Source organism: Anabas testudineus, chromosome 4 (genome assembly GCF_900324465.2).
Source record: "Anabas testudineus chromosome 4, fAnaTes1.2, whole genome shotgun sequence".
NCBI classification, from domain to species: Eukaryota; Metazoa; Chordata; class Actinopteri; order Anabantiformes; family Anabantidae; genus Anabas; species Anabas testudineus.
Window position 1 is genome coordinate 13325867 of NC_046613.1, and position 21301 is coordinate 13347167.

The 21301-nt window shown below is 41.2% G+C and overlaps 1 protein-coding gene across 1 annotated transcript in view; it reads left to right on the forward strand.

The window, feature by feature from the left end:
* The window catches only part of arhgef18b (rho/rac guanine nucleotide exchange factor (GEF) 18b), a 36611-nt gene extending 23752 nt beyond the window's left edge, over window positions 1-12859 (forward strand). Inside the window, exons 25-31 of the mRNA XM_026346065.1 lie at window positions 234-302; window positions 482-529; window positions 973-1254; window positions 1408-1557; window positions 7149-7500; window positions 8217-8354; window positions 8864-12859. Coding sequence (XP_026201850.1) covers window positions 234-302; window positions 482-529; window positions 973-1254; window positions 1408-1557; window positions 7149-7500; window positions 8217-8354; window positions 8864-9189 — 1365 coding nt within the window. The 3' untranslated portion in view covers window positions 9190-12859. The remainder of the gene's footprint in view (window positions 1-233; window positions 303-481; window positions 530-972; window positions 1255-1407; window positions 1558-7148; window positions 7501-8216; window positions 8355-8863) is intronic.
* Window positions 12860-21301: the final 8442 nt, after the last annotated feature.

Consider the following 21301-nt stretch of genomic DNA (forward strand, 5'->3'; position numbering starts at 1 on the left):
ATTTAATTTTTTACGGTTAAAGACTACAAAGTGTTTTCTGTTGCTCTATGGGAGGTATTAAGAACTCATTGTAAATTTTAAAATCAATATCCCAACGAATTTCAAATGTTGCACGTTCTTAATATCTGTGACATGTAAGAGAACTGAACAGTGCTCGGTGTGTTTGTGTTTGTGTTGTGATGCTGTTTCATTAGTATGACCTGCTGTGTGTTTGTGGGACTGTTGTTGCTCAGGTTGATGAGAGCTGTTGCTCTCCTGCCAGATGGAACCGCATCTGGTCCAACTCCTTCCCCGAGGCTGAGGTAAACTCTCCTCCTCTGATCTGTTACCTTGTGTTACACAACACTGCTGCATTTGCCATTTATAGCCATGTCTGCTGAACTGAAAAGAGATACCTTGCTAATCAAATAAAAAGTTTTATTATTTTAGTGATGCTGCTGGTTATTTGATTGTGATGACTTTATCTATGTCTCCGTTTCAGTTCTTTGACAGAGTGCTGATGCTCTCCCAGAGACTCTATAGTCTGCAGGTAATAACAGTCTGGATGTGGTATATTCCATATGTTATGGCACATATGCTATTGCTTCATGAATGAGTGTTTATCCCATTGGATAATTACTGCATGGATGATTATTTTTCAGCTAACAACAGTTATTTAACCCTAGATCTTGATGGAAAATGGATGCAACTCAACGGGAACAAATGTTGTGATTTTGCATTAGCTTATCAAAATGAATGCGTGCTGTAATCAAAGCTAAAGGCAGTCCAAATAAATATTATAGTATATATATATATTTAAAAAAAATATATATATATATATATATATATATATATATATATATATATATATTTTATATATATATATATATATATATATATATATATATATATATATATATATATATATATATATATATATATATATATATATATATATATATATATATACAAATGAACTGTCTATGTCTTCAGGCCATCATATCGCAGCAGGACAGTCACATCGAGCTCCAGCGGGCCTCATTGACAGAGCGAGCCTATCTGCCCAGCCGCCACAGGGGAAACGTTCTTCTGGAGCAGGAGAAGCAGCGGACTTTAGCTCTGCAGAGAGAGGAGTTGGCCAGTTTCCACAAGCTGCAGTCTCAGCACCGGCAGGAGCAGCAACGCTGGGAAAAGGAGAGAGAGAGGCACCGGCAGCAAGTTGAGGCCACTGAGGCCCGGCTTCGACAAAGGGAGGAGGAATGCAGACGACTGGAGGTGAAACGTCCTGTACTTTCTGGGAGCTGTGAAACAGATTTAATCACATTAGATGTATCCTAATATTTCTGAATCGCTTCAGTGCCCTTTACCTGAATCTTTGGTTCTATTGCACAATTTCTGATTTGCTCATTGCTCTTTTTTTTGATGCAGGAGCATCTAATGAAAGAGAAGGAAGACCTGGAAAGTCAGAGAGAAAAGTACCAACAGGACCTGGAAAGGCTAAGAGAGTCCACCAGAGCAGTGGAAAAAGAAAAGGAACGCCTGGAACACCAGAAGAAGATCAAGAGAAAGACTATAGAGGTGGGGAGTCGAGACAAAGACTTTAACTTGCAAATATTATTCTAAAAACATACAAATGTCATAGCTGTGTACTGCACTCTAATGCCTCCATACACAGATTTTTGGTCGGTACGTTTGCAGATGACACAACTTATGTCATGCAGACCCTCACACATCCACACTATAAATGAAGCTCATGCCAACAAATGTATGAAAAAAGTCAAAGTGCTGAGTCATAGTCTGGCGAGTAATAACAGAAACAGTGATGCTGGTGATGTCAACTAACAGACTAAAGAATAAGAAGGGGCTTTCCCTTTTCTTGCTTCTTCTTTCTGCCTGTTTTTTTCTTCCAAGCCTTGATGTAGCTTAGCTCTCTTTTTCTTACTTTCCATCCCATCATCTGACCATGAATCCTGTACTGGAGCATCTGAAACACTCAACTACCAAATATGCAGTGTGTTAATACATCAGCTGCAAGATTAGAGCTGTAATTTTATAGTGTAACATCACACAATATTGTTTGCATATGCAATTTTTCATCTCCATTATCTAAAATGTCTGCTTCAATATGCTGCCATTTTTGACAGTTGCAAATTAAGTGTCTTTCTACTTCTCTCTCCATTAACATCAGTTTTGTTTTGTCTTGTCACATATATAAATTATACCTCAAACTGCTGCTTGGTAATTCTTCATCAGTCTAATGGGTCTGACTTTATAAATGCAGCACAGTGAAAGCACAACTAAGCCATTAAAGGAATTTTAGCTTCCTGAGTTCAACTCCTCTTAGTGATAAAAAAGAAGCGTTGGTTTCAGCTCCCACAACCTGTTTCATAGATGGGCATAATGATAAACACACATACAACTGAATACATCTCTAATCACTCAACCCAACAGTCCACCTACGCAGGGATCAGCCTTTCTCTCCACATCTCTTTTTCTCTGCTCTCCTTCCTGTGTACCTTTTATTTGTGTCCCCCGCAGTACAATGTGGACCATTGTTTGTGATCTTCATGGGAGAGGAGCTTTGAGAAAGATCCACTGACTGTAATTTCATGCCTGTTACTAACCGATCTGTCAAGCAGCTACAGTAAAGTAATATCAGCCTTTAGTGGTTTCAGAGGCCTGTATCGCTGTCACAGCTAGGTTGATTGGTATTCTCTGTGAAAAGCTCGTGTTTAGTAGCTTGGTATCTGTATCTGCTTACCAAATCTTTTGGTTATTCAGTGGAATTGTGTCGTAGGCAAAAGACAGCTAAGTTATTTATTTTTTTTAGTCTTCAAAATATTGGTGATAAAAATAAAATCTACAAATGTTCCCCTTTTTTCACCCTTCACAAATAATTGTGTAGAAAATCAAAATTGTTTTTTGGACAAAAACCTGACATGATTTTATACATAAAATAGCAGAAAAGTTCAAAATAACAGTGAGCAAAAAACAATTTTGTAATTATATGAGATTTTTTTTATTACATTCTGGCAGTCTGAATGTGATAATATTGGGTTTGTTAACTCTGTCATCAGGACAGTTCCATGTAAAACACACCTAATGATGGGTTTGGTCATTTTGACTAATGATCCCATGTATGAGACAGCTAAAACCTTTTAGTCAATGAGTCAGTGTCAGTCAGTCAGTGTATCTTTCCTTTTCTACATAAGAAAAGAAAATATGTTTCAGTATGTGTACAAACTGGATTGGTATCTTTCAAGAAGTCACCTGACCAGCTGTGTATTAGTGAAGTGTCTGAGAGGTGTTTCTCTGATTAAGACTCTTGAGTGATGTCATTAATTCCTCTCTCATGTCTGATATTTCTGCCTGGTTGGTACCCGGTCTGTTTGTCTAGCCTCTTCATATTGAATGTTAACTGACAGATGACACAGTGCCGTTCATTCAAGTCCTGACATGACCCAAACATCTATTGTACCATCTATTGTAACGTAACTTTCAAAATCGTTGGACATGTAGCAACCTGAAGCAAGAACGTCTTTTTCTAGGTCATCCCAAAGATTGTATGTTGACTGAGGACCTTATGAGTCCTCAGTCCACTAAGATCAGTTTGAAATCAAGACATACACAAACACCACCAGCTGACACAAATTATTGCATCATTCCATTAAAGGCTGCAGAAGGCAGACTTTAGACTGTGATTTGTACCTAAAGCACTTCACAGAGACTCCTGGAAAACCGCAGCCTCTGGTCTTGTGAAGCAAAGGAGGGTCTGGCTCAACCGGCCTAATCTTCCGTAATGAGTAATGCAGAAACTGCATAATTACAGGCTGAGTAAGATTGCTTTGGTTTGTTTGTTTGTTGCATGGACTGCATGATAAGACCTGAAGCAGGTCAGATCTAGACCCCATCAGCACTCCAGTAAATCATGCCCATGATAGTTGTTGCAGACAAGCTGAGTTGAGTGTTGTGTACACATATGGATGTGTGGGTTGTTTTTCTATATGGTTGGATCTGCTTTCAGACTTTCTTGGCTGTGGTTTTCAGAGATATGGAAGTGGTTTTGTTCACCCTCTGTGTCAAACACATCAAACAATCCTTTCATCAGCTGTGACCTCAGAATCTGTTCCAAACCGTGAGCTTGCCTCATATCAACAGACATTTAATCACCACCACCCAACATTAGGACTCATCAGAAAACCTATTGAGCTATGATTAGACCTCATAAAGAAGCGCCTCCATGTGACAGTGTATGCGTTTCTTGACATATGTGAGTGTTTGAGGTGGATTGGGACTAGTTGCAACATGTCCTGACTTCAGAGGAACTTCTTTCTTGTGCTGCCTCATCTGATCGCCGTTGGCGTCTTGATAAGGAATGCATTGGGCTCAGGCTTTCTCACTGACTCTGACACATTACAGAACCTTGAACCTGATTGCATGATAACCCTGGGATTGAAAGTCATTAAGTCTGTGCATAATAGAGGCTTGAGCTACAATTTTGAAATGTGAATGACAGTTAACAGTCACAAATAAATGCACAAAACAGAAAGAGTCACTGAAAAACGAAGAAACGACCATAGAAACCATATTTTATGGAATGAAGCATAAAGAGGTTGAATATGCAGAGTTGAAGGTTCAGCCCCTGAAAAGTCTTTAGAGAGAAACCTCAATGAAAAAGCTCTGTGTTGCTTTATGATGCAGTTGTCTTTGTGTGCTCCTGTGGTCTGAAAAAACCCCAGTGAATAACTCTACCTATCAACACTGTCACCATGTACAACACACACCTAAATGCCTTTGACTCGCTTCTTCTATAATCAGCCAGTGGCAGTGAGCTCGAGGGCAGATATTTTCTCTACACCATCTGTCACTGTAGCTATTTCCCACCTGTTCACTGTAAACCACGTTCAGTACTCTGTGTGTTTTCCTTTTTGTGTATTTTATCACCAGGCATTGATGCTTGAAATATGGGTAGTATGATGTAAGGTTTTATTGTAAATGAATCTAGCTCTGACATATTAAATAATAAATTGTTTCATTACACGTCATCATCCTCACATTATAAAACTGTGAACATTGCATTTTCCTGGGTGATGTCATCACATGGTTTTATCTGACCAAAAACTTTTGAATTTTATTTAATGTAAGACGAGGAAAGATGGTAGATTCTCACATATAACAAGCTGACAGCATGTTAAACAGCTCCCATTGTCACGTGATATCTTCAGATGTCTTGTGTCCAAAAAACTAAACCACATTCAGTTTATAATGATATAAAATTATTAAAAGCAACAACATACAATCAAACAAAAACAATATTTAATCTATCGTGTTTAGGAATTACCTAGACACATTTTATTTTTCAAATTTGAACATTAAGAATTGTCTAGTTCAGGTAGGATTCAGCATCCAATATTTCCCAGTGCTATACACCATGTACAAGGCAGCACATTGTGCAATGTTGGTGGATACTTATGATATGGGAGTATCCAGGCAGTTTTCAGGAAGACGGGAACCTGGCTGTATAATTAGCTAGTTCAAGCCTGTCATTAACAGAGACCTCTGGAAGGTAGCCAGTGCTAATTGTTTATGTGCTGTCAGTCAAGGCTCTTTGTGCTCTGCAGCTTCCGCACGGTTTACTGCCCTGGATACCTGCTGTTTATGCATCTAAAAGCCGTTCACCTTGTTCTGGGAACAATGGAACATCTGTGTGCCAAAATGAGTGAGTGCTGAAAGAGGAAAAATGATGTAGGGGAAGAAGAAAGGTGGGATTTAGGGAAAGATGTATGGAGACTTTCTCACTGCAGGGCCCCTGTGTGCCTCGGGCTGTCCCGTCATTCTCTGCTATTAATGCAGGAAGAATTTCACACACATATACACACTCACAGTCAGATGAGTCTGCCCTTCATGCATTGTGAAACATGGTCGTCATGCATTTCACATCGCCACAGCGCGTATTCTGGATCATTATCAATCATGTAGCAAGTGGACTGCATGTTAAAGATCAGATCCACCAAGTAATTTAGTTCCAGTAGCTTCATACTGAGTTACTCATTGATTTTAATACACTTATTTATCACATATAATGATTGCGTTATCAATAATATGTATTGAGTATTCAAACATGCACATTGTTATGTATTGTTTATTATTTGCATTTATCTGCGTTCAGGCCACAAACCCGATTGATTAGGATCGAATCCCTCAAGCATTAATTATATTGTGTGTTTGTATGTTAAGTAGATTCTGATCAAAACTGATTGTTTAAGTTTTTTAAAAACAACCTTTTACCTTACATCTTAGTATTGTAGAAGGACTTATAAGTTAGTTTGACCGTACGCTTACACAGTGCAAAGATACTTTTGATAGTTCATGTAATGCACCGTGTGGGATTACTAATGCATGCAAAAGCTACAGCGCTCTATTGTTGTGGAAATCCTCATCAATCAATCCCACTGAATGCAGATTGGATGAAGATGTTGACTCGACTCTAGATCATGTTTCCTTCAGTCTAGTAATTAGGCGGACAATGCAGTCACTGTTTTTATGCACTGATGTCATGAGAGCCATTTTCTTGTTCTTCTGCTTGTCTAACAGGCCTGCCTGTTTTGTTAGACACGCCTTTATGTGCACAGGGACTATTAAGAGTTTTATGTTTCTCATTTGTGTGTGTGTGCGCGCGGGGGCCGCGTGTGTGCACATTGTCCTTGAGCCTCTTGGAAAACATCAAAAGCCTGTTACCAAACTTACCAAAGTGTGTGCTCAGCAGAAAAAGTTGCATGTGTTTCTGATTCCATCTTTAGCCCATAAATACCCTGCCCCTCAGCAGATTGTATTTCTTTAATGGTGCGGCGTCACACAGATGATTTATAGTGTGTATCTGTGTGTGCGTGCATGGTTTTTTTTTTTGCTTATTCTTATTCTCATACAAACAGTAACCGGCAGTGCAGACTACTTACACACTCAAACACACACAACATGCAAATGTGACGTTCCACAACTCGCATCCCAAACTGAATCCAGCCACAAATGTAGTTTGTTAATTATAGTGTAGAGATGGGAAATCGTTCTTTGTGAACTTGAAGACTGTCTCATTTGATGATGTTTGCAACAACTGAAATAGGCGCCAGTCAGTTCCAGCCAAATAACGTACAGTCTTCTTCCTCCTCCAGGTGGCCCCTATGTCTGGCAGTCTGAACGGGGAACTCCTACTGTCCTCCAGCCTCACCAGCTCCACCAGTGTCTCTGACTTGCCCTTGCCCCAAAAGCCCCTGGTGCGTGCCAGCCTGTCTGTTGCACCAGCTGACTACCCAGAACGCCCTGAAGTGATTCTGCGGCGGGAGACGTGCTCCTCCACCCTCCCTCTGAAGACAGATGTGCCGCTCCATCTTTTCAGCACCACCAACCAGCAGCACAAACCAGTAGGGGTGCAGCAGCAGATCCCCACCAAACTGGCTGCCTTCAGCAGTGGCAAAGTGAAGGGAGGCAAGAGTGGCAAGGCTTCACATCGCACTGATAGCACAGGTAAGAAGTAAGACAGTAGCTGTGTGCTTATAAAGACTCTCTAAGTCTCTACGCTTGATGGCCACAGGTTGAATTCACATATGTGAGAGCAACTGTGCAAAACACTAAACCCTGACATGCAGAGTTGTTCTCTGAAAAGGTGTCAACTATGTGATAAGAAGCGCTTTAGTACTTGACTGTACTTGTTTTTGGTCACAGTTGGGAGACAGCGTGTAGGAGTGTCCCAGCAAAGACAGGGCGTAGTGTGTGACTTTTATGTTAAAGTTCACTTACAGTATAACTACCAGCGGGTTACACCCGGGGCTGGTTTTTGACATTTCCTAACTAAAAGAATCTGTTGACAGTTTAACTGAAGACCAAAAAACAGATCTAACATTTAAAAATAATGGACGTTTTGGATTGAGTCTGTGTGTTGTAGGTGATCTTTTACATCGCAGTAATACACTGTTTTAAAAGTTGCTCTCTGTCACTAATAACCAAGCCATCTGTGCCTGACTTGAGTTTAACCTGATTAGCATAATTTAAGTGGCTTGTCAGGATCACATTAGTTGTGTGTTAGCTGGGTTAGACTTCTGATATATCAAGTAGGGTTTCCAGTTTACCCATGTAATCAAATTTTACAATTAAATCACCTTCTGGCTCTGTTTGTCTCTTGTTTATGTTTCTTTCTCTTCCTCTCGCCCCGCTGGTTTCCTCCCTCCTCCCCCTCCTCTCAGCCTCAGCAGATATGAAGCAGATGCTGCCTCTGAAGCTTTCCGCCCGAGACGACAACACCCTTAAAGCCAAGCGCTCGATCAGCCCCCACCAGCAACTCACACATCCTTCTCAGCCTCACTCCCTGCATCACCAAGCAGGTACCTGTCTGCTCACATAGTGGTTATACACACACACACACACACACACACACACACACACACACACACACACACACACACACACACACACACACATCATCCTTTGCTCCGTCAGGACAAACCAAACACAACACGTCTGTCTTTGTCTTTTGCATTATCAAACTTGGTTCTCACAGACACACACATTCTCCACCTGGGCAAGCCCGACCCCACCTGTTCATGTTTTTATCCAAAGCCTCACCCTGTGTAAACAGCTATCAATTTAGCCTGCTTCACTGTGATTAATGGCACACTGTACTGCTGCCACACACATTTAACGCTTTGATCCATGCCCTCACTATTACCACTGACAAAAACACTGGCAGGATTTCATAAGATAAAGTACAGTTAGGATTTGTTGAGCCCAACGGTATTAAACAGATACAAACGACTAATCTGCCCATAATATTTGTACGGTTTTTGGAATAATCCCTTTTTCACTAATGACATTTCCTTAATGTTTCTGACAGATCAACTTAGTCCTCCAGACAGCACTGGAGCAGACACTCAGTCCACCTCCTCTATCAACACCTCCCACCCTGCAAATACTCAGAAGTCTCCCATGCCTCCTGCGCAGTCCCATCTTCAAGCCGCCATGCAGACTCCCACCGTGCCTCCCCACTCACAAAGCACTGGATCCCTCCAGTTTCAGTCCCATGTGCAGCCACCGGCCCTAGGTCTGAACCCCCAGACCCATGTCCAGGTAAATGCCGGGCTCACCCACAGCCACAGTATGCCCCCACCCTACAAGATCAGCACAGAAGACCAGAATAAGGAGGACGTCATCTTCTTCTAAACTCTAAACTCTTCTGTCCTCACATCAAGCACTGATAACAAAACAGAACACAGTTGTGTTAATAATTAGCTATGGAATCATCCTCAAGCAATTAATTCCATGTGATAATGTGACATTATGTATGTTCAGTGTCGGCATGCAACTGTTATTAACAGTTGGAAGAAAAAATAATCATCAAATCAACTTTTAATTCACACAAAGACTTGTTTTTAAACTGTCAGTTTCTTTTTATTTAAATGTTCCTACTAAACTCAATTGGCCAACAAGTCTGAAGAAGGAACCTTTGGCATAACAAAGCCTTCTTATAGGAAAAGGTTTAAATCAATTCATAACAATCCAAAGACACAAGCTGCAGGAGCTGAAGGTAATTTGACACGAAGGAACAGTGAACGAAAAATGACCAGGTAGATGTCAGGAGACCCGGGTCAGGCTGGTTAGTAAAGAATGAAAAGGAAATGTGCAACAATGACATTAGCTGTCGGCTTCCAGTGGACCTGGAACTACAGGAAGCGATCCAACGGGGACAGGGACAGATTCAGCTCTAAGTACATGAGCGCTCTCTGCTTGACATTTCATTTGCACAGTGTAAATATTCATCCATTCCAGACTTAAGAATGAATTTTTATGTACTGAGTGAATAGTGTTCGGTTGTACAGTTGTTAACATTGTGAAGATTCCTTTAATGTTGTTTTTGTTCTGCCCAATAATCATTTCAATCATTCTTTTTGCAAAGGGTCAACACTGCTGATTACATCTTTAGTGGTTGTGAAACCTAACGTGTATGATAAGGAAAGAATTTTCCAGGACGATGATGTGCTGTAGTCATGCATTTCAGTTAAGGGAGAGTTCAGCTTTTGCCAAGCTGCGCTATTTTTCAGCTCATTCGGGGTCAGACAAACTCACCGATGCCTTTATGTCTCTGTATCGTGTGAAGAGATGTCGCTACAGCCCACTTTAGATCTGCTCTTCTCAAACACACTGCTCCCTAACCCAGCAATAATATCTTTTTGATGCATCTCTGATCCCTTAAAGAATAATATGTAAATGGGAGCATGTAGTTTAATTATATTTACCCAGAACGTTTAAAGTTGAACGTAACATTTCAAAGACTTGAAGTTGAATTGTTGTATTGGCTAAATGACTTGATACTTTACTTGGTACTTTGACATCATGAAGACCTCAGTGAGTTTGTCACACACACAGTGGGATAAATGATCCCTATTTATGAGATATGTGTGTAAGAAATATCTGTTGCCAGATATGGTGTATGTTGTTAATCAGAGGACGATTAACTTAACTGCTTTAAGTTTTGATACAGATATAAGTTAATACTGTGTAAAGTCATAATGAGTAATCACATCAGTTTTATGTGGAGTAAATATGCACTGAAAATATCACATAATACAAAATATCAATTTGATGGTTTTGCACTAGTCAATTCGAACTAATTAAAAAATTCAAGGCTAAACATACATGATGAAGCACAGTGTTAACACTGTTATGCATCCCTCAGTCTTAGTTATTCTGAAATGGCTTCAGTCATATAATCATTCCTCACATTCTTCCTCCAGAACCACTTGTACGTAGCATGTACACACACAGAGTCTTCTCACAGGACAAACCGAGGACTGACAAAAAGTAAACGTGTTAAAATTCATTGGTTCCATGTTTGCTTCCACCTTGGTCCGTATTTTTCAGCCAAGTTCAAAAGTTCACGTGATTAACGAAGCGAAGCTTGTGTCTCTTGTACATAGTCTGTCAGAATGACTTAATAGTAGGTACGACGTACATCTTTATGAAGGTGTCAGTTTTAATTGAGGTCCCCAGGTGTGTTTTTATTGATTGCTGATGACATTTCATTAGTTGGGTCTTAAATCTCGGTGCCTGACAGAAAAGCGGTACTGTGCAGTGGTCTAGCAGAAAAGAAGCACTCAGTTGTTGTCTATAAAGATTTCAAAGATATTTCTTCACAAGAAATATGAAAACATGAGTCACACCTTCATGTTTTTTTGACTTTGGATGAAAAAATCTCAGAAATATATTTGTCTTTGTCTAAATAAGCTGGTCTCTGAAGCTGCGGCTGGGTTTTGAGTGTTTTCTGTCTTAATGTAGATTGTTGTTTCCCTCAACCTCAACATTGTTTGATTACAAATAGATATTTGACCTGAATCAAGATTCAGAATTCAGCCAAAAGTCTTTTTGTGCATATGTGTATATACTGTACACTTGAAATACACACACGGGTGTGTATGTACAATACAGTACGCCTTGCTGGGATAAACTCGTAGCAGTTTATGAAAACACAATCAGTCGTTGCTGTTGTATAAATCAGTAGAAATTGAAGGTGTGTGTATATTTAATCTACCGGTGTGTGTTGATGTTGTAGCATTAAAGTCGAGGTGCACTGTCTGTCGTCTTTCTCCTGCGATTCATCAGTGACGTCAACGAGATTATGAATCGGTCGTAAAAAAACAAATTCACGTGCTTGTTTTCAGTCTGTTTAACCAAAGAGACATTCGGCTGACTGGGTTCCTTTCTGTGCTCGTGTGTGAAGGATAAATGACGCTGTGGTGGTTGTGTGGTCGTCCACAAAGTGTTATTACTTGTAAAAACATCCTCCAGAGAGCGTCCATAACAAGTGTGTTTACAGCACATTGTAGTCCAGCTCACATCCTGCTTCGGGTCTAATTTTTGGATTTGCTGCTTGTTTTGAAGCCTCACACGTTTCCACATACACACATTAACATAATATTTTGAAAAGCCAATAAACCTGAAAGCCGACATTTAATCTATTGGGTGTACTTACTTTAGGTGCCACTTAACTACAGTGTCTAATTTTTTTTTTTTCTCAATACTGTTGAAGAAATTTCAACACAAAATATAACAACTCCTAAAAATTACAAAGGACTGTGGGCTGTCAATGTGTGTGTGAATATACTTTTGGTGCTGTTCACTGGGTAAAAACCATCCCTAATCAAGATTTTCTTACTTACTGTTTTCCCGGAGCTTTTAGTCTTTGTAGAGCCGAGTCAATCAGTGCTTAAAAACCTAAAAGTCAGTCTGAAAAGTGCTGTGTTGATAATATTATGACAGCCCAATGTCATGATGACTGTTGGAACTCCACCCAGTGATAAAGACCTAAAGTTGACTTTGAGTTGAGGTCGCTCTGTTAAAACATTTGTTCAAAATTGTCCTTTTATTTCATTTGTGCATTTTGTTGTAGCGTCTCCTTTTTAAATGTCGACAAAGAAGGTAGACACCAGGAAAACTGGTGTACGAGCACTTAAGTTGCTCCAGGTAGGTGACGTTTGTCTGTGGACTGTGACGGACCTCTACGGTCGAGGTAGATGCTGCCCGCTCTTCGGATCAACTCGAGACTTAAATCTTGTTTCACTGTGCTGAACTGCTTTTCGCTCTGTTTTAAAACGTGGACGCCAGTCAGTCACATCACTGAGTGTGTGAGTGTGTGTGTGTGTGTGTGTGTGTGTGTGTATTTGTGCACTCGCCACCAAAAACACAACTGAAACATTTGTTGTTTCCAGTAGTGTTTTTTATACACACATGCACACACACACACATACTGGACCTGTGATCTGTAAATAATTGTGAACGTGTTTTATTTCCTCTGCCAACTTTACACTAGTCACTTTGTAGCATACTTGAAGGGGAACATGAATGTTTATAATGCTTACTATTATTATTGTTGGTGAACTTTTATTTACCAAGAGCTGTCTAATGATGTTTGTAGCACACAGCAAAACTGATTTTTGTACTGTTTTATTTTATTCACTGCGACACATTAGAACATCCTGTGGACACAAACCGCTGCCTTAGAGAGAATTTAGTAATAAAAAGTCTCAAAATTATTTTTGTCTGTGTTTTTATTACTTAGACTTTTTTAAGTCGCGGTCGGTTGATGGTTTCCTGCAGATTTGTTTTGTTGCTGTTTAGTCAAAAGTCATGCAATGAGTGTAAATTTGTATTTACAGGGATTTGTTCTTATTTTCCCCTCTCAGCAGCTACCACATGAATGTGTGACATATAATTCGGCGTCATTATTTAGGTTTCTATTCACTGCTTGTGAAAATAATCCTGACCACCCAATTACCTAGCACCCTAGCCATCCCTCACTGTCTAGGAGGTGCAGTAACGGTGTTACTGACTCTGTGTTTAGACGACTTAATAACAGTCTATTCCCAGACGAGGCTCTATTTTCAGGTGCTGTGGTTGCGTCTGTTCAGTCCCTTTGTAGACCTTTGCTAACAGCAGGAACAACGGTTCCTGCGTTATTGTCATTCTGGCCAGGAAGACGCTACAGTAGTGGCCGCTTTTTATTGTCTGCTGTCATTAGTGGCTTTTCTCTGTCTCCTCTCAACAATTATTTTTCCAGGCTGCTTCCTCTGTGGAGAAAAGCTGCGTTTGACTCTGTCTTTGTTTCTGTCTCGTTTATTCCGCTGCTCTGCCCATTGCATGTCGCCCTGTCTCATCCCCTCTCATCTACTGTCTCCGGCCCTCCTTCGACTAAACCGCCTCACAGCTCTGAGGCGTTTTATGTGATGCAGTTAGCAGGAAGTCAGGAGTCTTGGCTGTTGTTGTTCTGTGCTGAGGCTCTTCTCACCACAAAGTTAAACAAATAGATGCTCCACACAGACAGACGTGCAGACGAACCTCCCTGTAGACGCATAAAACACTGAGACAAATCATATAGACAGACTCCATGTCTCGGTGTGTATTTGTTTTTCTTCTTCTCTTCTGCTTTGGCAGGCTGAAATGAGCGATTAGCCAGTTTAACAGTCCAGTCTGACCACTGGAAAACCTGCCAGAGCCATGCACTATCTAATTATGACCCCTGTCAACATCTACATGTGTTTTATCAATTGCAACTAGTTCAACCCAAGTAATTGGGGTAATTGAGTCATTTTAATAGACTGAGAGTCTGAGCTTAACACGTCAGCATGCACCATTTAGTGGTGGTCAGTTTAACATTTAATCAGCACTGAACACAAAGTACGACTAGAGCTGCTGGTTTTTCAGGGAACTTTGTCAGTGTCAGTGCAAGATGAAGTCAGAGGTGGAGTTTTCACTCCACCTCTTGGCGGTGTTAGTGGAAGTTAGATGATAATCAAAATCAGAAGGATATATTGTCTTTTCCAGGTAATATTATGAAGGAATGTACTTCATGGCAGTTTATCTGAGTGTCATCTGTCCTGTCTGACATAAAGATTTGCTTGTTGAAAGGAAACAAAGAGTCCTCTTATACTTCTTTTTGCTAACACCCAAGGTGATTACAAGAAGATAGCCAGCAGTAAAATACGTCTTTCAGCCAAGGCTCCTTCATATTGTTCTTCACAGCCTTCCTGGCAGGCTTTGGTATATTCTGAAAAACAGATAAGGGATGTGCCTTTTATCTATCAGTGATAACAAGCAGCAAAGCTCTATTGCTTGCAACAACTGTGTGTGTTTTCTACTCTATGTCTCCTTGGACACGAGTTCTCATGGATTTGTAAAGTGTGATATGTAAACTTGGAGGGATTTCATGCTGTCTGCTCATAGTTTTGCTTCAGATGAATGAGAATCATTGTTCCTCCAACTTGCTCAACTGATCTTCCATCTATCATCCACAAAAGAAGTCCCTGTGGGGGTGCAATGGTTAAAAAAAACTCCTTGTTGAGTGGAAATCAGATCAGGTGGAGGGCTATTGTTGTGCCAAAAGAGATGCCTCAGGTGAATTGAAAGGGGGTAGATTATAAAGGAAGTGTGCTCTGCGCTGACTCGCCCTTTGTGCTCACAGGATTTGCATTTTGCAGTCAGCTGGTGACTATCTGGTTGGTCCAGTTTTATTCCCTTGTGCTTGTGTGTTGATCCTATTGTATGAGGCAGCAGTGAATACCACAGTTTGATCATCCTTCTTAAGTCTTGAATTTAAGGCGGACAAGTGATTGATTATGTTATAGTAACATAAAATAAACATTATTTATATACAAAATACTTAGTTAAGATTATATTAATAGTTGAACATGTGGGAAATATTCTTATTTATTTAGAGCCCTACGTAACCAAGTGCTAGCTGTAGATATTATATTAAAGCCTGATTTAAAAATGACTAATATCAGATAAATGTAAGACCTGTCCAGAGACGTCGATGCATTTTCCATCAGCGTTTCAGGAGGCAGTGGTGTTCAAGGCTGGTGCAGTGTGTGAGGTCTCTGTGGCACTTTCAAAGAAGCAGAAAGAACTTCCTGTAGACACACAAAGCACACACTCATGCACATTTTTGGTACCTAAAGTCAAACCCTAGTCGTGCCAAGACAAATAGCATCCTGGCAGCTTGCATGGAAAACTCTCTCCATGTCAGAATGTGAAGATGTGGGCAATTGAAGTTGCTAAGCTTCTTCCTGGAAAGACCCAAGAGGAGCTTTGACTAGAAGTTTCTTTGCCGTCATCAAACATGTTTGAGTCTGTGCCAAACATTGGAGCATATGTGCTTCGCTTTCAAGTAAACTGGAAAACAAAGTGGAAGAAATTTTCAAATACATGTATATCTAAAGTAAAAGGGAACAAAAGACCTATGGGAAGATCTAAAATCCAGAAAGTAATGCAAAGTTAATCTACAGCAAGTAAAAGTGAGCCGTCGGCTCTCAGGTGAAGCAGATGCACTTTTGTTGATGGTGCACTTAAACCCCTTGCATTATCTTGAGGAGCTCTCTTTGAGGATTAGTTTTCCCCTTTAAAGAGTGTAGCCCGAGGTGGTGCACTTCTCTCCAGCCTGACCATTTCAACGTCATCAAAAGCAGAGAAAAGTTTTCTCTGTCTAAATAAGATGATATCGTGTTTTATGTCTGTTTGCAGGCACTGATATCTTCCTTAAGTGCTTCTGCAACTTCAAAGCCGCCACAACATTGAACGAGAAAGTGATGAGAAAGGGGATGCATGCCCCTAAACCAGAAAGATCCAAACTCTAAATGGACAAACAAGAGCGAGAATAGCAGCGTGCAGCTTCCCCGGCACTTCCCTTTTTCATCTTGGAAGAGTGGGGCGCAGCAGAGCTCATTACAAGTGCAGCGCTGCTCTACGGGGGGGATCTGAACGCAGCCTCTGTGATTTAGGAGCTGGAACAGAGCAGCCGCCAGTGTCCCACCAGAGCTGGCAGGCTTGTTTGGCTGTGTGGCCTCTGTTGGTTGAAGGAGGAGGGTGGAGGGAGGACGGGGGTAGAGGAGACGGGGAGACTGCCAAAAAAGCAAAAGGCCACTAACTGCCACAACACTGAACACCAGAATGGGACAATGCTGGGTGTTTTTGTGTGACAACGTGCTGAGAAAAGGCCGGACTTTGAATTTATTTAATTATTTAAAGGCACTACAGACGTGTGCACCATTCACTAAAGTCAAAAACAGAAACACAACGCAAACACAAAACGAGACTTTCTACCTACATAAACTTTGAGGACAGTCGGCCGTCACCACCTGCAGAAATTAACACTTGACAAAATGCACTTAGCGACTGATGCAGCTACAAGAAGGTGGGAGAAATAAAGAGAAAGGCAGAAAGAAGATGGTGCGAGGGAGAAAACATGCAGCCAACCTGAGCTGGATGTGGTGTTTAGCTGGAGGACTGACCAGACTGAGATTAACTGGTTCTTTCTTGCCAGGTAACGCTGAGCTCCTGTATTACAGACAAAGATACTAAACACACACGGGCACAGTGCCTCTGATTCATCTCTCCACTGTTATGACAGTTAAAAGCCTTCAGTCCTTCTGCAAAGGTTCTCACCACCTCTGAGATACAAACTTATGCAACAGAGGAGACACTATTTGCCAATCCAGTGAAATCACTCTTGGACGTGCACATACACGCACAGCATAGTGTAAACACACCCACCCCGCTTCACATACTGTATGTTTGTTCTTTTCTTTTCTTTTTTTTTTATCCCTGGTTCTTATTATAGACCATTAACATGTCAACGACTCTTGGCAGAGTGTTGAAGTGCATTAAGAGGGATAATATGATAATGTGACACAGGTTCCAATGAACCTGCTCGACCACAAACAAAGGAAGACTGTGCCATTGTTCAGCTGCAGCAAATTTCTTCCTGCTTCTTTTTTCTTCTCCATGTCTGTTTGTTTCTATTAATCTCTTTCTTTTGGTCTCTGGGAAACGCTCTCTGTCAGCCAGTCAGGATACAGAGGTCTCCTCTGTAGTGGCTTCAGTCAGTGTTTGGCTCTGGTAAGTTTTAACCGTGATCCACCTCCTCTGAGCCTCTCATCGCTTGTGTGCGTCGAAACCAGCGTGAGGCCCTTGGGAGGATTTTAGGAACGTGAGATGAGATGCTGGTCACACTGCAGCCACATGGCACCATCTCCCCTCTTTGAATCAGAACGGTCGTTTGTCTATCTCTGTATTCGTGTGTGTGTGTGTGTGTGTGTGTTAATGCAGCGTGCGTCTGCTTCATTAGTTTTGTATAAGCCCTGTGCTCTGCTCTGAATGAGGAGGGAGGGAGACACACGTCAGCCCCAGACAGAGACAGATGCTGCCGACACGTCAGAGTATCTCTCCATTGTATTATTCATCCTCAGTGTCACATCTCATCTGAAGTGGTCAGCCGGACACAGAGCAGCAGGGGTTGCCTCCAACACACACACACACACACACACACACTAACATGTGTGGCATGTTTTCATCGTTCTCTTTAGCGTCTTTCTGTAAGTACCACAGGGAAGGTTTACATCTGCTGCACTCCAGCTCGGAGGCCTTCTCATCAGACAAAGTGTATTTTTCTCCACAAGTGGAAAAGTGAGTATTGGAGAACTGAAGCAGTGTGTGTGCATAAATGTGTCACCTCGGGCAACATATCAAACCCCGTCATGCAATTTCAGCCTTTATCAACCCCCTCTCTGAGCCTCGGACCGGCCCCACTGGGAATGAGCCCCTGTTTATTAATGAGAGTCAGAGGAAGTGTCAGTTTTATGAAAATCCCGGAACAAAACAAAGGGCTTGGCTGAGTTTTTGTTACAAAAAGGAAGAGAACTGGATCTTTTTTTACCACATGAATTCAAGTATGCCAGGCTTGCCTGGAATGTTTGCTGACTCATCTTGTCTGTGCCCACAGTGGTTGCTCACCGGCAATAGTCTGAAGCCTTTGTGTCCTTTTCGTGTGAATGAATTTTTTTCTTGTGTTGACTTTGTGACGTGATGGGAGCTCACAATGGATCTTCTAGCAAAGTACATATTCCACCCGGTCTTCCCATCTCTGTTTGTAAAAGAAAGCATGGGAGGGGAGAGGCATCTTAAAAATGCCAAAGTCTGAGAGTCATGCAGCTGCACATTTGTGAAATCGCTTTTCTTTCTGTGGTGGACCTGCTTTAAAAACTAGTAACTACACCTATGAAACTAATGCAAAGCATTACAAAGCATTACAAAGCATTACATTTCCATAACAAATGAAGTGGAGTAGAGTAAAATATAGCAACAAAATAAATAAAAATGTTAATAATCTGTTGGAATAGTCAAGTAAAATACAAAATTGTTCTTCTATATATTAGTAAAGTAAATTTACTTAATTCACCACTGATCTCAGGTTGGGTCCATCAACAAGAAGGGAAAACACGTTTTCATTATGGGCGACTTGGAATTTGAATCTGCAGGCAAATAGCAGTCAAATGGCTCCATGTGTGTTTGCATGTTCCAGCTTGAGTGTGTGCACGAGGCAGCAAATACACAGAACTGAGCTCATCAAAGGCCTGAACACTGAACAATCAACCGTGTCTCTGTCAGATCCATTGTATGCATGCCAGAACCATAAAGTCTCTCCTCTCCTCTCCTCTCCTCTCCTCTCCTCTCCTCTCCTCTCCTCTCCTCTCCTCTTCCTGAAGTTTACTGGGTAATTATTCCATTGTGTAAACAGCCATTACTGTGGCCGAATCCTGGCGAGGCTGAAAGCGCTCTCCTCTCTCTCTCTCTGTGCTTGCATCTCTCTTTCTTTTTCTCTCTGTGTTGCTCTGTTTGTCAGAGCCACCGGTCGTCACTGCACAGACACTCAAAAATATAAGCCATGAAATTAATCTGGTGGAGAGTAAGAGAGGGAGACAGAGAGGAGTCACACGTTGTTGGAAAAGGTCTGAGCAGGCCCCCCTGTAATGCACTGATTACCATCCTCACAGTTATGTGAAGTTATGATAGTACAAGCAAATTTTATAACACGTGTTGTAGTTAAAGATAATTAAACTAACCTAGTCATGGTGCATGTTTGTAAAAAATTACAGGTTTATTAAGAAGGTTGTAGTTACAGGTGGTGTTGTACTGACTACACTATACTAGAGTTTTTGCCCTCCTTATCTAGGATGGCAGAATAAACTTAAACGTCCGATTCAACACCAACATGTTTTTTTTTTAATGGTTTGACAAAGTATTTGTACTTTGTACTTATACCAGACTGCTTTTTCTGGTCCATGAAAAGTTTGCAGTAATGGAATAAATATTTTTTGGGAGAATGACTATATTAAAACAGATTTTGTTCTATAGATATCAAGTTAACGCAGCTACACTTCAGAGTCAGAATAACAATTTTGAGGATCATTTAAAGTCAAAAGTAAAGTGTATATTGATTTTTTTAAGTTAATACATTCATAAATGAATGTAGCTGAAAACTTCACCTAGTGATATTTTATCTTATTTTTCAATATATTCACAATAAAACATATGATGTACGTCCAACTAGTGAACAGACTACAGACTGTATTCATAACAGATTCTCACAGCGACGCTCTACAATCATAGAAAGTTTAATTCCAGGGCCACGCCACGCAGCTCAGTCTGAGATTTAACACGACAGGTCTCTCTTTTTCCTCTTGGTGTCAACCGACCTGTCAAACTCCTGAGTCCACACCTCCTGCTCAGTCACCAGAGACAAGACAACCCAGTGGTTAGTCTGACTGCCTGTCTGTCTGTCTCACACTCTGTTTACTCCTCATTTGCTTACCCAGCCAACTGAAACCTCAGAGCTGCTGCCAGCAGAGATGCCCAAAGCCAGATGGAGGGAGAGACAGAACGATGTAGAGACACATTAAACTGCACCACCAGCATAGATGTCGAGAGAAGAGGAACAACATTGTTCAGTAATTATTTATTCTTGAAGACTTGGACGGGTTTTGCGGTGCCTTTCTTAGTATTCGTGCCAACGAAGTACAACAAAACAAACTTAATGTGAAAGTGAGACAGAGAGAGAAAGACAACATGGGAGAGGAAGATAGATGTTTGCTTGCAGATATTTGCAATGAGGGAGATTTCTGTAAGCGCACATACACAGAAAAAGTCATCACACACTCACTGTCTACCTGTTCATAGGTCTTACTGTTGCAATCCTCATGAACACTTCACCACATCCAATTAAAAAATATACTTTATTGTGACCTGACAGTGGAAAAACAGCTTAAACGTCTGTAAAATGTTCCGTATGTAGCTACAGTGCCACGAATAAACACCATTTTGTCAAATATACACTTTATTTCTCCTAATACAGCATTTCAGACAAAAAATAAAGTCAGATTTTTCAAGTCAGGTCTGAATCAGCCAGAAGGTAAATATTGATCTAGCTGTCCTCTTTGGGGTTTCCTAAGCTGGCCTGCAGGGACATAACCCAGACCCCCTGTGGAAGGTGAGAGGAGGTCGATTTTGGCCTCATCAACGAGTCTTTGTCCCCATCCAGAGCAGGCAGAGCCCCCAGCTGGGGGTCTCAGGCCAGCAGACACACGCCAGTAGTTAGGTGGAGAGGCAGAGTGCAACGTCCCTGTCCGTTCCACCTCACTGCCTCCTTTCTTATAGGTTAACAAGAAGCTGCAACTGCTCCCCCCCCTTCACAGACACAAACACAGCCTGGATACACACACACACTGGGCATAAATTTATATGCACAGAAACCACACCCGTGCACAAGGAGCCCACATATCTTTCAGTGCAGGATCTAGATTGTTGTGGCAGTTTGTCCTCGTTCCTTCCCTTCACCCCCCCCCCCCCCCCCCCTTTTTTTGTTTTGTTTTGGCAGCATCTGAGGTTCTTTTGTCTCCAGCCGACTTTCAAATGTCTATTTATTCACCATGGTTTAATTGTGTTGTCGGCT